Raw genomic sequence first — 16,849 nt, forward strand, 5'->3', positions numbered from 1 at the left:
CAGGGGTTGTGAGCACCTCCCCTAAAGGGCAGAACCAGAGTTCTGTGACGGGAACAAGTTCTTCAGTCTTTGATTCGCTTCACTTGAGGTCCCTCAATTGTGAGTGTTGTCAGTTTTGATTAATCAGTTCAAGCTGCGTTGTGAGCTCTGACTCCTAAGCCAGAGAGGCAGCTCTTAGGACAACTAAATTATTAGTATATTCATTACACATATCATGTAGATTAATATGAAAATTATACATTCCCTTCTCACCTTCTAGAGGGAGAGTTGATGAACTCTGGGGGCCATCTCCACTTGTCCTGATCTATATCTGGCCACTGGACCCAGATGGCTCTGGAGGGGAAAGTGAGGCTGGTGACTACACAGCTCTACCTCATTGTAATCCAATTCACTTGCAAGTCATGGCATCATCTTCCCAATGTCATAGTCCTCTTTGAGAATGAAGGACAAATCACACACACAATGAGAAACTCTCAGTGCAGATCGAAGCATTTTTATTCACTTCCTTTATTTTTATTGTTTTTATTTGGTGAGTGTTTTCTTTTGCAACCTGGCTAATATGGAACTATGTTTTGCATGACTTCACATGTATAACTGATACCAAATTTCTTGCCTTTCCAAGGAGAGAAGAGAGGCAGGAAGAAAGGAGAGAATTTGGAACTCACAATTTTAAAAAATGATGTTTAAAAATTTTTTTACTTGTAACTGGGAAATACCTAATGAAATGAATAAAAATAATTTAAGAAAAAAGCTCTACTGTCTCCCTTTCTATTCAGAATCAAATATGAAGTCCTTTCTTGGGCTTAGAAAGCCATCCCTAACCTGGCCTCCTTCTACTTTTCTAGTCTTCTTCCACCTCCCACTGTCCACATGGTCCCCCTCCCCCACTCTCCTTTCCATCCAGTGACTCAAACCCAACATTGTTGTTACTGTGCATAGTGGGTCTCCCAGTTCTTCTCATAGTTTACTCTGGAAATGTTGAGGGTTGGGGGAGCCGAGGTCCAGGAACCCCAAGACTGAAGTTCCCAGATGGGATCATTGAGGGGAGTGCCCCTCAAGGACCCGAGTACTGGAGAGGTTCGGGGCTGTCTGGAATGAATTCATGATCTCAAGCATTCTTTACGTCAAGGTGGCAAAGATTTATTATGCTTTACAGCGGTCAAGAGTTCTTAGGGAACCTGCAACCTTAGAGGGGTGCAGGAAAGTTTTTATGAGATTTGGGGGCGAAACCTGTCAATTAGGTGTTTTGGGGTGGGATTAGGGAGTCATTAAGGGGTGGTTGCTTCTTAAAGGAACATGCACTTTTTGTATTTACTATGGAGGTATCTTACCCAGAGTTCACTGGGCAATAGCCCAAGGGGCTACTAACAGTCAGGGCTGACTGGAAATATCCAGGTGGCTTCCATCAAATGTCTTGTTAGACAAGATGAATGTAAGGGAGTATGCATTTGACTATGTCTAGGATACATATCAGTAAGGTCAGTAAGTAGTAAATATTGTTGTGGCCTAGTGCACAGCTAATTAGCATGTACACAGGGAGTGGGACCAATAAATTCCATAGGTGCAGCTGACCGTAGTATCAGGAGGAGAGATAAGTGTTTTGCTAAAAACTTGTTCAGCCATTCCTCAGTTGAGGGGTATCCCCCCCATTTCCCCTTCTTTGCCACCACAAAAAAAGCTGCAATAAATAGTTCTCTGCTTTTTTGGGATACAGACATAGCAGTGGTATTTCTGGATCAGAGGGTATGCACAGTCTTATAGCTCTCTGGGCATAGTTCCAAGGTCTTCTCCAGAACTGACAGGGAGTAGTATTCAATGCACCTTCCTTCTCTCCAGCTGTCAGTTTCCACATGTCTATTCTAATGTCCCATCCTGACCTGATTTTCTGTGTCTTAGGGTCCCTTCCACTACTCAGTCTTGTGATCTTATGGATCACAAGGACTGGGTAACCCTTACCCCAGTTCCTGAAATTCCCTCCCCCCATATTTCTTCATTTTTCTATCTCAGTCTCCAGTGAAGGCTGTGACATTAAGGTGATAAGGAGCTTCCAGGGAACAGAGTTCATTCAGACACTTTACTAAAGTTACTCCCCTAACCTGCCTTAATGTCCCCCAAAGTCTGTGGCAAGGCCTGGGGAGTGCAGGAAGGAGCCCAAAGTGCTCCACCCAGATTCCAAATGGGGGCCAAACTGAGACCTTTGTTAATTTTCCTCAACTCCCAGGCTTTCTCACCCCCACCCCCACCCCTGCAGCCACAGACCCTCCTCATTGTTGCTTTCTGGAAGGTAGCAGAGGGTTAGGGGCATCCAGAGAGGGCAAGGGAAACTCCCAATCCCAAAGTTAGTGAGGGTCTCTGAAATTGCTAGCTGGTTCAGCTCAGTCTTTTTAAAAAAAAATTGTCAATTTTTTAACATTTATTTTTTGAGTTCCAAATTCTCTTCCTACCTCCAGTCCTTCTCCCAGCCAATGAGAAGAGAAGCAATATGACACCCATTATGCTTGTAGAGGCTTGCAAAACATATTTCCATATTAGCCAAGAAAGAAAAAGAAATAAAGAAAATGTCCAAAAATCCCCAACCCCAACCTTATGCTTCAATCTGTAGTCAGAGTTTATTAGCTCTCTCTCTGGAAGTGAAAAGCATTTTTCTCAAGATGATTTCTTAGAAATTGTTGTGGACATTGTATTGATCAGAGTAGCTAAGTCTGTCCCTGTTGGTCATGGTTACAATGTTGCAGTTACTGCGTACAGTGTTTTCCTGGTTCTGTTCACTTTGTCCAGAGAAGCCTTCCCAAGGTGTTTGGAAAGACCCTGGAACAGGATTTCCCAGATGCCCTAATTGAGGGGGATGGTTGTCCTTAAAGGTTGAATACCTTTTTTCCACACTCCTTCGGTTTACAGATGATTGAATTTAATGCTTAAACAGAAGGGTCACAGGTTAAAAACGGTAAGTTTCAAAAGAACCTTGGGGATCACTTGTCCTAGTCCACCCTTCCCCGCCCCCTCTCCAGCTGACTACTGCATTGGAGCTGCCAAGGCTGCTGGGCTGGGTCAAAGGTGGAGAGACCTGTAGGGCTTGACCTGCCGCAGGGCAGCATAGACTGGGGGGGGGGGGTAGACGGGGGCTGGGAGAGGGAGGACAGTCTGGACCCAGTTGGGCAAGGAGGTTAAAAGCTGGGACTCTCAAGTCAAAACTCAGTTCTTCTCCCCTCCACCAGCTCTGGCCACTCAGGCAAGATGGCTTTAGTCACAGCTTGGGCTCCTTTGGCATCTCTGCTGCTCCTCCTGCTCCTGGTGCCTGGCGTGCCCAGCCAGTCCAGGAGTCGCTGTCACCCCCAACTCCACCGAAAGTTCCCACTCACAAAGCCTGTCTGTACCCAGCCTGTATACAATTGGTGCTCCTCCTGTGACTCTGCCAGGCGTTGCCAGGTACTGGAATGGGGGCAGAACTGCTAGCTAGAACATGGGTGGGACTGGGGCTAGAGTTGGGCTGGGGCAGGAGAGTGGGCTTATATCTTGAACTCTTTTTTCCCCCCAGAGGCCAGGCAGGCATTTGGTGGGCCACAGGCAGGCAGGCCAGTGTCCTGAGGCAAGCCCCTGCATCATCTGGCCCTGACCTGCCCTGGGACTGCACCAGACACTTGTTAAGATAGGAGCCAGCTACATCAACCTGCCAGTGTGTAGCCCAGGGAAAAAGGGAATAGGGTAAGAGTGCCTGAGCACCAGACAGGCAGACAGCTCCCTGAGGGACTTGGACAAAAAGAGAGAACAGCATCTAGGTAACAGACCCAGGGGAATAGAAGCAGGGACCTGGACAAAGAAACCAGGAGGAAACACTTTTCCTCCAGAGTCAAAGGGGTACCCTGGGATGGGTGATGCTTCTCGGGTTTTTAAGTGGCCCCACAGCCTTTTTTTCCTACTGCTTTTCCTAGCAACTTAGAAGACTTAATTTAGGTTTGACTTGAGGGTGGAAGTACCCATGGGAGACTCACCCAAAGGTGGGACTATCCTTGGCCCTGTAGGGCCCTGAACTCCTTCTTGCCTCTGCCTGGGGTCAGTGGGCAGCCAAGTGTCTCTAGAGGCTTCTTCCTAGGGAGTTGGAAGCTGGGAAGAGGCCTGGAGAAGAGGAGGAGGAGGAGAAGAAGAAGGAGAAAAGTGTTGAGGGGAAGTCAAAGGTGCTGCCAGTTGAATGGGTCAGGATTTGCTCAGAGACCACACGACAGTCACATGGTGACTCACCTGGAGCTGATTACTCAGTGGTTCAGAGGAGGGGGTGTCAAGAGAAGTAGGAAGTTGTCTCCAGTCAGTGGCTATAAGGGACCTTCTATTCTTCTTGAAGAATAGGAGAGCTGAAAGAGGACTGTAGGAATCTATTGTTATAGTGACAGCCAGAAACTCTTGTGGGGAGAATGCCTGTGCCAGAAGGACCCTCCAGATCATCAGGTGCCAGTGTCCTCATCTGGCAGGTTGGGAAACAGGCCAAAGTTCCTTTCTGCCAGACCATCAGCTGGCCAGTATTTATTAAGTGCCTAGCATGTGCCAGATCCTGCTGGGGCCTGGCTAAAACACCAAAGGGAGAGAGTCCCAAAGAACTCTCTCCATGAAGGACTAGCTCCATCAAGGAGCTGCCATTGGACTGGGGGGATAGAACATGTCCACTGCACATAAGTCAGTCTGGGACTGCATCAGATGTCTGTATTCATTGGCATAGGAAAGTCTCTGATGAACAGTCTCCCTCTACCAGGGAAAGTTGGCACTTTCTCTACAACTTACAATCTTAGAGAATATCTCAGGCTAAGTGTCTGAGGCTAAGTGACTTGCCCAACACTACTTAGCCACTGTGTGCTTAGGACAGGACTTGAACCTAGATCTTCCTGGCTTCATGGCAGCCTTTGCACATAGGACAGATAGAGTATGTATGTATATATCTACATTTGTAGGTATATAAAATGTGTTTATGTGCATGCATGTCTATATGAATATAACTGGAATATATAATACATATTGATGGGGGCAGGGGGAAGACATCAGCAAAGAGATCTCCTGAAGGAGTTGTCACTGAGCTGAACCCTAAAGAAAGCTAGGTGTTCCAAGACAGAGGTAGGGGGGAACATCAAGGGAAGCCTGTGCAAGGACCTGGAGGTGGGAGATGGGGGTCTCATGTTCTAGGAACAGCATTAGGCTGAAGAACAGAATGAGTGATAGGGAGTAATATGTAATGAGTTTGGAAATAGAGGCTATGTAGCCAGAGTCTGATGAGTATTGAGTGCCAAAGAAAGGAGTTTGTATTCTTTCATAACAGCAGATGAGGGCCAGTGCCAGGGAAACTTCTTCAGTACAGGAAAATCACTGTGGCAGCTGTGTGGAGGATGAATTGGAGAGGCTGGAGGAAGGGGACCCAATCAGAATCTGCAATATTGCATGCAATGGACACTCTGAGGGGACTCAGCTGCTGTTGGCTCTCAGAGTCCCATCATGCCATAGTTGGTGGGAAGTGGGGAGGAGGAAAGTAAGGTGTAGCTTGGCCTCTGAAGCCTGTCACACTGACTATGCTTGTTTTTTTTACCACCAATGTGCCATGACCTGCCCATCCTGCAGACGAGAACTGAGTGTCTTGCTTTGTGGAGACCTCAGCCAGTCTCCCCTGTCTCTGTGAAACTCTTCTATGAGGCCCTGTGTCCTTCCAGCCGGTTCTTCACTTCAATGGTGCTCTTCCCTACCTGGGCTTTGCTGGGTGACGATGTCATGAATATCACCCTTGTGCCTTTTGGCAATGCTAAGGTGAGTGATCCAGCTCAGTCAGGGGCAGGAGTGGGAGTGGCTGGCAGTGATGGGGAGTTTGCTATGAACCTTCTGCCTCCCCCTTCACATCTTGGGGTGTGTGTGTGTGTGTGTGTGTGTGTGTGTGTGTGTGTGTGTGTGTTTGTGTGTGTGTGTGTGTGTTTCAGGAGACCCAAGTGAATGGGACCTGGGAGTTTACCTGTCAGCATGGGGAGCTGGAGTGTGAACTCAACATGGTTCAGGTAAAGACTCTTCTGCCCTAAACCTCTCCTGGAGGTGTTGTGTGACTGTGGGCAGTCCACTTAACCTCTGGGCTTCCTTTTGTTCTCCTGGTGCATTAGGGGGAGGCAGGGTGTGAAGTATTTCACCAGGGAAAGAGGATTCTGGCTTTCTGCCCCTCAGTCTTATTCTCTGTTCCTACAGACCTGTGTGTTGTACCTCCTTGGGAGAGAGTTTCCTAATGCCTTTGCTGTGGTCAACTGTATGATGTCAGCTGCTAATCCAAAGAACTCACTGAAGCCCGTAAGTGTCTGCCTGGTGGGACAGGAGGGAGAGAGAAGGGAAAAGAGGAGATCCCTTCCAGTTACCCCTTTGTCTCTGCCCTGGGGCTACAGCTGGACAGCTGGCTCCCTGAGCCTAGAGGCAGCACTTCATTGTCCTGGGATCACCTAAAGGACATTAAGGGATTGTGCAGGAATAGCTACAGCTATAATATAATAATAGTCATAATCATAATAATAATAATAATAATGATACCTATAGCAGGAATGGCTGCAGGAATTACAATGTAATAGCTGTAGCAGGAATGTCTGTAAGACCTTGGAAAAGTGACTTCTGTTTTTTGAGCCTTAATTTCCCCATGAGTAAAGTGGGGATAGTGGAAAGCTGGTGGCTGGGATCAAATAAAAGACACAGATATGGCACGTGCCAAGAACAATACTGTTTTCTGTTGTCTTATATGGGTAGAACATTAATGGATGGCCCATAAGTAAAGACAGGCACTTCCCTTACCAACCAGGCCAACGTGAGGGTACTTCCTGGAGAGCAGTACTTGCTCAAATCTCCTCCAGAGGCTTCTTCCAGTGAATGCAATCCCTCTAATGGTGTCTGTGTTCTTTGGGGACCCAAAGGCGGCAAGATTTCAGGAGATGAATTTTGAAGGCTGGGTAATAGTCCTTAGAATGGGAGTGAATTCCTCGGAGGCAGAGACCATGTCTCTTTGCCCTTCATTCTGTCCCCAGTGCCTTGCACCCAGTGATTGCTTAACAAATGTTTGTTGACTAATTGTGACTAGTCCAGGGAAGTGGTAATTATCAAGATTTGTTCCTTCTTGATGGATTCATCTTGTGGGTATTCCCCCTGCCCACTGTGGGGACTGGAGGTGGTGCTCCTTCTGTGTCTTCTCATTCCATGGGGCTCTTGTCCATGTCCTTTCATGGCTTCTCACTGGAGGATCCATCCAAAGCATTGAAGTCTTTGCAAATTTCATAGATACTAGTGCTACACTCACACTCTCCATCTTCATCTCATACTGTTATGAGACTGGCATACTTCCTTTGCCAGTCCTATGTCCACTTCTCTTGAGACAGTCTGCATAGGCTGCAGCCTTCATCTGCTCACCACGTTTATCTCCTATCATCCTTTGAGTCACCTGCAATCGTTACTCTTAAGAGGCACTGCCTCTGCTTTTCATCAGTATAAGGAACTCTTGGTAAAGAAATGACCTGTGGATTTCCAGTTGCCTGCGGCTTCATCTTAGAGAGTTTCCTGAGGAAGTTTGGTGATGTGCCCAGGGTCACACAGCACCAGAACCAAGGTCTCCTTGTATCTCAGATCAGCTCTGCTGGGTCATACTTCACTCAGAGAATTCTGGTATTCTAAAGAAGGGCATTCTTTGGTGGCAGAGAGAAATTCAAGTCACCTACCCTCTATTGAATGGCAGCAATGTGCCTAGCATTGTGCTAGGCACCTGGGAATGCAAAGACAAAATGAAAGACAGGCCCTTCACTGGTATTTTCCTAGAGCCACTCATGAAACGGACAATTATGATGCTTAGGAAGGGTAAAAAAACTTTCATTTTGTAGTGTGTGAACACTGACCAAAATCACTGATCACAATGGCTCAGAGAAGGAGGCTGTGGAGAAATTTCTGTTGCAACGTTATTTTTTTAATATGGAATCATCTTTTCAATGAGAGGAAATTTATCTTCTTTGTCTCATACCTATGGTCCCCTCTACAAGTTGGGAAAAACAATAAAAACAACCCTGGAACAAATATATATATAGGTAAGCAAAAGAAATTCCTGCATCAGCCATGTCCAAAAAAGGGTCTCTTTCTGCCTGTTGAGTTCATCCCCTCTCAGGGAGGAGGTAAGCGGCATTCTTCTTCATCCTCAGGCCCCTGGAATCAGGAGACCATTTTTACAATCCAGATAACAGAAGCTAAGAAAAATGAAGGGATTTGTCCAGGGTCCCACAGCTAGTCAGAATTCAAGGATAATGACAAAGCCCCATCAGCCTTCGGAAACTCTGTGGAAGCCAGTGGACAGCTGGGCAGCTTCTACATACACTTTTCCCTCCAGAGCAATGACTTAGCTCAGAAAAAGTCAGTTCTTGAATTTCAGAGATTTGGGGCCAGAGAAAGGGATGATGACTGGGGGGGTTGGGTGAGACAATCCTGGGTTATTTTCCTTTGGTGCTCTCTCTTCAGTGGGAGCTGAAATTCCACTCTAGCTGGAGACTTGTGTAAGGGAAGGAGGTTTGGGTTTGGACACCCAAACCCACTCTGATAACTACTGAGAGAGGGGAAGGGAGGACTCGATGGGTAAAATTTGTCCCATTTTCAGGGCAAAGACCCTCTGGGTGTTTTACTCCCTTCTCTCTTCCCCCCACTGCCTCAGTGGCAGAAATAAGTTTGGCCCGGTTGCTCTGGGGGAAGAAGAAAGGTAGGGTAATGTTGATGGACTCAGTTTCTTCTGCAAATAATCACCTCCTTCATCTCTTTGCACAGTGTCTGAAGATCTATGCCCCTCAAATTTCTATGCATGATGTCATGAAATGTGTGACAGGACCTCAAGGCAAAGAAATGATGCATGAAAACGCCATGATGACAAATCATCTTTCCCCTCCACATACATTTATCCCTTGGATTCTGGTTGAAGAAGTAAGAGCTGTACCCTCTCCCCAGCTCACCTGCTGCCTTCTGCTAACTTGTCCTAGCCTTCTCCCCCAGGCTATTACTCTCACCTCCCACCCCACCCCATTAAACTCTCATTAGGGAATGGACCACAATATCCTCCTCCTGAAATCACAAGGGTTTTTTATCAAGGTCTTGTGGGTACCTAACATTGCCTAGACACTGAAGCTCAGGAGAATGGAGGGAGAAAAGGTAGGGCTGAATGTGAAGAGCCAATGCAGTGTAGTGGGCAGAGGACCAGGGTTCAGAGGCTGTTTGAACACCTGTTTCTGTGACCCAGGGCTAGCCCCTTTATCCCTCTGTGCCTGTTTCCTCACCTGTAAAATAAAGGCGATACTGGCCTGAATTCCCTCACAGGGTGGCTGAGAGGGAAATGGGCTTGAAGTGGGAATTGTTTTTATCTAGTCTCATTTTATACATGAGTTATTTTATAGAAGTTAAGTGAGTTGCTCTAGTCCCCAGGGAGTAAAGAGCAGAGCCCAGAGGTCTGCCTGGTTCCCTGACTCCAAATCACTGACTCCATGCTACTGATCTTGCCCACTCTAGCATTCACTGGTCATGTGACTTGGAGTAAGCCCCTCCCACATTCTGAGCCTCCATTTAGGCCTTAATCATCCCACTCAGTCTTCTCAGAGGTTATAGTTAGGGTTAGTTTCCCAGGTCTTCAAGCTTAGGCATTTTTCCATTTATTCTCTATTTTACCCTGACATCATCCTTTTTTTGGTTTTGTTTTGAGTAGAGTCGCTTAGAGAATCCAGCTGAACTCTTAGACACTGTGTGTCATCTATACCAGGTGAGTTGCCATACCTCATTCAGAAACATTTCCAAGATGAGGGGGGAATCCCTGCAACTGGTCAGGTCCTTAATTCAAGAGGGCCAGTGGTGGTGCTACAGGGTTGGCTGGGACTGAGGATACTGGTGGTAGTGGTGGTGGTCTCATCTTGGGTTCAGGCTGCAGAACCACAGTTCCCCAGCAGGATGAGGAGGAGGGTGGGGGGACAAAGGTATATTGGACCTAAGAGTAACAGTGTCAATATGTTTTTTAGGGGGAGGTGCCTGATGCCTGCAAAAGGAATACTACTTTCCATCAGAAGATGAATCTTCTTGCAGCAAACCTGCAATGATCTTAGGTGCATTAATGCAGGCCTGGTACACTACCAGTCATGTCTATCAGGAGGCAGTTGGTTGGGCTGAAAGGGGCTAAGTCCCCAAGAGCAGCCGAGACTTTGATATATCTGGGTGCACAGATCTTTTTGTCTCTCCCTAATGGGTAAAGAAATCTCACCCTTTCCAGAGTTTTCTTGAAATAAAAACCTATTTTGAGAAACATGATTGAAGAGTAAAAAAAAAAAAAACAAGGAGGATAGAGGGCCTAGATCCTGCCAAGCACTGACATTCTATGTTCCAAGGTTCTAGATGTGACATTGTGTTCTAAGGTCCTTCTCAGCCTTGGCATTCTATAAGCCAACTTCCCTTTTAGCTTGGACTATGTCCTACATTCTCTTCTAGCTGACTTTCTGTTCTCTGTACTTAGTAGTCTCTCCCAGGAATGACGTTCTTGGCAGCCTTGATAGTCAAGTTCCACAGTCTCTTCTCAGAAATACATCCTTATCAGTAACATTGATAGTTTCCATTCATATGATACTTTACTCTTTCCAATTGTTAACCTGAAAGTTTGGTTAAAGGAGATAAACAGGGCTAGGTGATAGAAAAATTCATATTATTTATTTATTCCCTTAAGCATAGTGGACATGCATGCATGGTGTCAGACAAAGGGTCTGACTGCCTGAACAAAGAAATGAGAAAGCTTATATACATTTTTAGAACAGTCACAATTCAGCATGTCTGTATTCCTTCACTTTTATCATCTCCATGTATGTTCAACCATGATACTAGACAAGGATTTTCCAATTTTCCTTAATGGAATAGGTTGTAAATACAGTAAGTCAGGATAGTTGACAAAGTGTCAATTGAAATTACAACCCAGGATCTCTGTTTAATTTGCCATTAACATTCCATAACATAGTCTATGCCCATAAAATATTAAGATAAGAAAAAGTCACATAATTCAAGATAGTGTCTGGGGTCAAGGTTCTCACCCTTAATAGCCATGGACAGAGGAAGGAATGCTCCATCTGCGCTTGTTGACTTAAGAAGAGGCATTTTCTGAGTAACTCAAAGAACAAAAAGGCTGTTAGGTCCAGACTCTTCCTCTGTTTGATTAGTTGAAGCACTGGGTCTTATTGAAATTACAAAAATGATATAAAATGGTATAAAATGTTCCTCACAATGAATCATTTAAAAAAATTGTATTCTCTTACACATACAATATTGTATGTGTATGTAAAAATTGTAATGTGTAAATACTTGGGATTTGTCTAGGAGATAAACCCAGACACATGGACCAATCAGACAACAATTAAATTCTGTGATTGAGTTTTGGGTTACTGGGGTCCCACCCTCTGCTGAGATCTAGGAAAACAGGTCATAGACCATTCCATTACCAGTAGTCTCTGAAAATCCCTTTTGGTTGTTTGGAGGATGGAATGGAGTGTGTAGAGACTCAAGGCAGGCAGACTGCCCCCTCCCCTTCAGGCTCTTGCAGTAGTCTAGGGGTGAGGTGATAAGGGTATATACTAGAAGGGTGTCAGTGTCAGAGGAGAGAAGGGGGCTTATTGGAGAGATGTTAGGAAGGTGAAATTGACAGACCTTGACAACAGCTTGGATATGGAGGTGAGAGAGACTGAGAAGTCCAGGATGACTCCTAGCTTGTGAGCCTAAGGGAACTGGAGTCTGGTGTTGCCCTCCACAGTAATAGAGATAGGGGTTTATGTGTATGTGTGTGTGGTGGGGAGGGCTCAAGGGGGAAAAATGATGAATTTGGTTTGAGGCCTCAGTTTAGGATATTTACAGGGACACCCAGTTTGACATCTCTAAAAGTCACTTGGAAATGAGACTTTGGAAGTCTGTAGAGAGGTTAGGTCTAGATAAATAGATGTGAGAATCATCAGAATGGAGAAAATCATACAATTTTTAAACTTCTTTTAAATTTTGAGTTCTGTATTTTATTCCCCTTTCCCTCTGTCCTTCCCTCCCCTCTCCCTGAGATGGTACGCAATCAGATATAGGTTATACATGTGCAATCATGTAAAATGTTCCCTTGTTAGTCATTTTATGCAAGTAGACTGAAATTAAAATAATGAAAGAAAGTGAAAAATAGCATGCTTCAGTCTGTATTCAGTCAATATCAGTTCTTTCTCTGGTGGCAGACAGCATGTTTCACCTTTAGTCCTTTGGGATTGTCGTAGATCATTGTATTGCTGAGAATAACTAAGTCATTAACAATTCTTCATTGTACAATATTGCTGTTACTGTGTACAACTTCCTCCTGATTCTGCTCACTTCACTTTGCATCAATTCATGTATGTCTAGGTTTTTCTGAAACCATCCTGCTTGTCATTTTTTTATAGCACAATAATATTCCATCGCAACCATATGCCACAGCTTGATTAGCCATTCTGCTATTGATGGACATCCCTTTGATTTCTGATTCATAGTCACCACATGAAGACCTGCTATAAATATTTTTTAAAATTTATTGATTTTCAGTTTTCAACATTCATTTTCACAAGAGTTTGAATTCCAGATTTTCTCCCCATCTTTCCCCTCTCCCCATCCCAGGACAGCATGCATTCTGATTACCCCTTCCTTCAATATCCCCTCCCTTCTATCATCCCACCCCCTTCTTTTATCCCCTTCTCTTCTATTTTCCTGTAGGGCAAGATAGATTTCTATACCCTATTGCCTGTATATCTTATGTCCCGGTTGCATGTAAAAACAATTTTTAACATTCATTTTTAAAGCTCTGAGTTCCACATTCTCTCCTTTCCTCCCTCCCCAACCGACCTCATTAAGAAAGTAAGCGATTCAATATAGGTTATACATATGTAGTCATGCAAAACACTTCCTTAACAGTTATGTTGTGAAAGACTAACTATATTTCTCTCTGTTCTGTCCTGCCCTTCATTTATTCTATTCTCTCCTTTGACCTGTCCTCCACAAAAGTGTTTGCTTCTGATTACCCCAATCTGCCATCCCTTCTATTATTCCTCCTCTCTTATCCCCTTTCCCCCTGCTTTCCTGTAGGATAAGATAGATTTCTGCACCCAATTGAGTGTGTATATTATTCCCTCCTTAAGCCAAATGTGATGAGAGTGATGCTCACTTATTCCCTCTCACCTCCCTCTTCTTCCCTTCCATTGTAAAAGCTCTTTCTTGCCTCTTTAATGTGAGATGATTTGCTACATTCTACCTCTCCCTTTCTTCTTTCTCCCAGTACCTTCCTCTCAACACTTAATTTTATTTTTTAGGTATCATGCCTTCATATTCAACTCACCTTGTGCTCACACACACACACACACACACACACACACACACATACACACACTTATTCCTCTAACTATTCTAATACGGAGAAAGGTCTCATGAGTTACAAATATTATCTTTCCATGTAGGAATGTAAACAGTTCAACTTTAATAAGTCCCTTATGGCTTCTCTTTCCTGGTTACCTTTTCATGTTTCTCTTGATTCTTGTATTTGAAAGTCAAATTTTCTATTCAGCTCTAGTCTTTTCAACAAGAATGCTTGGAAGTCCTCTATTTCATTGAAATTCCACTTTTTCCCCTAAAATATTATACTCAGTTTTGCTGGATAGGTGATTCTTGGTTTTAATCCTATCTCCTTTGACCTCTGGAATATCATATTCCAAGACCTCTGATCCCTTAGTGTAGAAGCTGCTAAATCTTGTGTTATCTTGATTGTATTTCCACAATACTTGAATTGTTTCTTTCTGGCTGTTTGTAATATTTTCTCCTTAACCTGGGAACTCTGGAATTTGGCTGCAATATTCCTAGGAGTTTTCCTTTTGGGATCTCTTTCAGGAGGTGATTGGTGGATTTTTTCCATTTCTATTTTACCCTCTGGTTGTAGAATATCAGGGAATTTTTCCTTGATAATTTCTTGAAAGATGATGTCTAGGCCGTAGTCATGGTTTTCAGGTAGTCCAATAATTTTTAAATTATCTCTCCTGTATCTATTTTTCCAGGTCAGTTGTTTTTCCAATGAGATATTTCACATTGTCTTCTATTTTTTCATTCTTTTGGTTTTGTTTTATAATTTCTTGATTTCTCATAATATCACTAGCTTCCATTTGCTTCTTTCTGATTTTTAAGGAATCATTTTCTTCAGTGAGCTTTTGGACCTCCTTTTCCCTTTGGCTGATTCTGCTTTTTAAGGCATTCTCTTCACTGGCTTTTTGGACTTCTTTTGCCATTTGAGTCAGTCTATTTTTAAAGGTGTTATTTTCTTGAGCATTTTTTTTGGGTCTCATTTAGCAAGGTGTTGACTCGTTTTTCATGATTTTCCTACATTGCTCTCATTTCTCTTCCCAACTTAACCTCTACTTCTCTTACTTGATTTTCAAAATCCTTTTGGAGCTCTTCCATAGTCAGAGACCAGTTCATATTTTTCTTGGAGGCTTTGGATGTAGGAGCTTTGACTTTGTTGTCTTCCTATGGTTGTATGCTTTGATCTTCCTCATCACCAAGGACATAAGAAAATGCCTCTTCTCCAAGAAAGTAACATGTAGGAGCTTTGACTTTGTTATCTTCCTCTGGTTGTATGCTTTGATCTTCCTTATCACCAAGGACATAAGAAAATGCCTCTTCTCCAAGAAAGTAACATTCTATAGTCTTACTTTTTCCCTCAGTTTGCTCATTTCCCCAGCCAATTACTTGACTTTTGATCTCTTTGTTAAGTGGAGGGTGTACTGCCCCAAGCTTCAGAGGTTTTGTGCACCTATTTTTAGAGATATTTCTAGGGATTTGTAAATTTTCAGTTCTTTCAACGTGATATGACCAAAGGAGAGGTGTTTAATCCTTTCCTGGCCTGTGCATTCTTTTCTGCTTGGAACTGTGAGGAGGATTCCCTCTCCACAGCTGCCACAAGCTCAGCCATGCAAGTGCTCCTCTTTGCCCCAGGACCACCATCCAGGACTCTGACCCAGTTCAGCCACTCAATTCACCATCTGTAGGCTGAGAGCTCCAGAAGCAGCTGCTGCTGAGGCAGTGGCCACTGCTGTCTGGGGCTGGGGCCGGACCAAGCTCCTCTCTCAACCAGGTGAGAGACCTTTCCCAAGGACCTTTGATGCTGTCTTTGGCATTTGTGGGTTGAGAAGTCTGGAAACCACTGCAACTGCCAGTGATTCAGTGCCCTGAGGCTTGCTCCAGCCCCATCTGTGCCAGTGTGGCCCATACTGGGCTGTGCTCCACTCTGAGCCCAGTGCAATAGACCCTTCCTGTGGGCCTTACAGATTGTCTTGGGCTGGAAATCTGTTTCATTCTGCCATTTTGTGGCTTCTGCTGCTCTAGAATTTGTTTAGAGTCATTATTTACAGGTATTTTGAGGGGGTTGGGGGGAGAACTCTTGCTTCTACTCCACCATCTTGACTCTGCCCCCTGCTATAAATATTTTTGTACAAATAGGTCTTTTCCCTTTTTTTATTGGGTGTCTTTGTGATATAGATCTAGCAGTGGTATTGGTAGATCAAAGTGTATGAACAGTTTTATAGCCCTTTGGGCATAGTTCCAAATTGCTTTCCAGAATGGTTGGATCAATTCACAATTCTAGCAACAGTGCACTGGTATCCCAGTCTTCCCACATCCCCTCCAATATTGATCATTTTTCTTTTCTGTCACATTAGCCAATCTGATAGGTGTGAAGTGTTTCCTCAGAGTTGTTTTGATTTGTATTTCTCTAATCAATAGTGATTTACAACATTTTTTCATATGACTATAGATGACTTTGATTTCTTCTTCTGAAAACTGCCTGTTCATATAATTTGACTATTTATCAATTGGTAAATGACTTGTATTTTTTTTTATCCCCATTATAGGGAATGCTTGCTAATGCTTTTAGATAAATATTACTTATCATTTTAAGGTAAGCTCCATTTATCCCTATGCTCTCGTGTTTTTAATAGGAATAGGTGTTATATTTTGCATCTATTGAGATAATTGTATGATTTCTGTTGGTTTAGTTATTGATATGGTCAACTATGCTGATAGTTTTCCTAATATTGAACCAGCCCTGCATTCCTGGTATAAATCCCATCTGGTCATAGTGTATGATCCTTGTGATATACTGCTGTAATCTCCTAGTATTTTACTTAAAATTTTTTGCATCAATATTCATTAGGGAAATTGGCTTATACTTTTCTGTCTAGGCTCTTCCTGGTTTAGGTATCAGCACCATATGTGTTCAAAAAGGAATCTGATAGGACTCCTTCTTTGCCTATTTTTTCAAGTAGTTTATATAGTATTAGTATTAATTGTTCTTTAAATATTTTCTTTTTATTCATTCGTTTATTTATTATTGTTATTATTATTTGAGATTTTTTAGTTTACAGCATTCGGTTCTACATAATTTTGAGTTCCAGATTTTCTCCCCTCCCCCTGCCCTCCCTCCCTCTCCAACATGGTATGGAATCCAATATATCTTCTACATATAACTTCGCAATGAACTTATTTACACAATAGTCAAGTCGTAAAGAACTATGACCAATGGAATGAATCATGAAAAAGAAGAAACAGAACCAAAAAAAAACCCAAAAACAAAAGAGAAAAAAAAACAAAGGGGAAAAAAAAGGCAAGCATAAAGTGTGCCTCAATCTGCATTCCGACTCCAGTTCTTTCTCTGCATGTAGACAGCATTCTCCATTGTGAGTCCTTTGGAGTTGTCTTTGCACCTTGTATTGCTGAGAAGAGCAAAGTCTATCAGGGTTAGTCATCACAGAATCAATATATTTGTGTTTGTGTA

At 43.5% G+C, this 16,849-nt stretch overlaps 1 protein-coding gene across 2 annotated transcripts in view; it reads left to right on the forward strand.

The window, feature by feature from the left end:
* Positions 1-10,903, forward strand: part of LOC118850210 (gamma-interferon-inducible lysosomal thiol reductase-like) — a 36,318-nt gene extending 25,415 nt beyond the window's left edge. For both annotated transcript variants that reach the window (XM_036759446.1, XM_036759455.1), the window contains 7 exons: positions 3,216-3,426; positions 5,596-5,778; positions 5,946-6,020; positions 6,202-6,300; positions 8,788-8,940; positions 9,713-9,766; positions 10,020-10,903. In XM_036759446.1, coding sequence (XP_036615341.1) covers positions 3,235-3,426; positions 5,596-5,778; positions 5,946-6,020; positions 6,202-6,300; positions 8,788-8,940; positions 9,713-9,766; positions 10,020-10,097 — 834 coding nt within the window. In that variant the 5' untranslated portion in view covers positions 3,216-3,234 and the 3' untranslated portion in view covers positions 10,098-10,903. The remainder of the gene's footprint in view (positions 1-3,215; positions 3,427-5,595; positions 5,779-5,945; positions 6,021-6,201; positions 6,301-8,787; positions 8,941-9,712; positions 9,767-10,019) is intronic.
* The last annotated feature ends 5,946 nt before the right edge of the window (positions 10,904-16,849 follow it).

Source organism: Trichosurus vulpecula, chromosome 1 (assembly GCF_011100635.1).
Source record: "Trichosurus vulpecula isolate mTriVul1 chromosome 1, mTriVul1.pri, whole genome shotgun sequence".
Taxonomy (NCBI): domain Eukaryota; kingdom Metazoa; phylum Chordata; class Mammalia; order Diprotodontia; family Phalangeridae; genus Trichosurus; species Trichosurus vulpecula.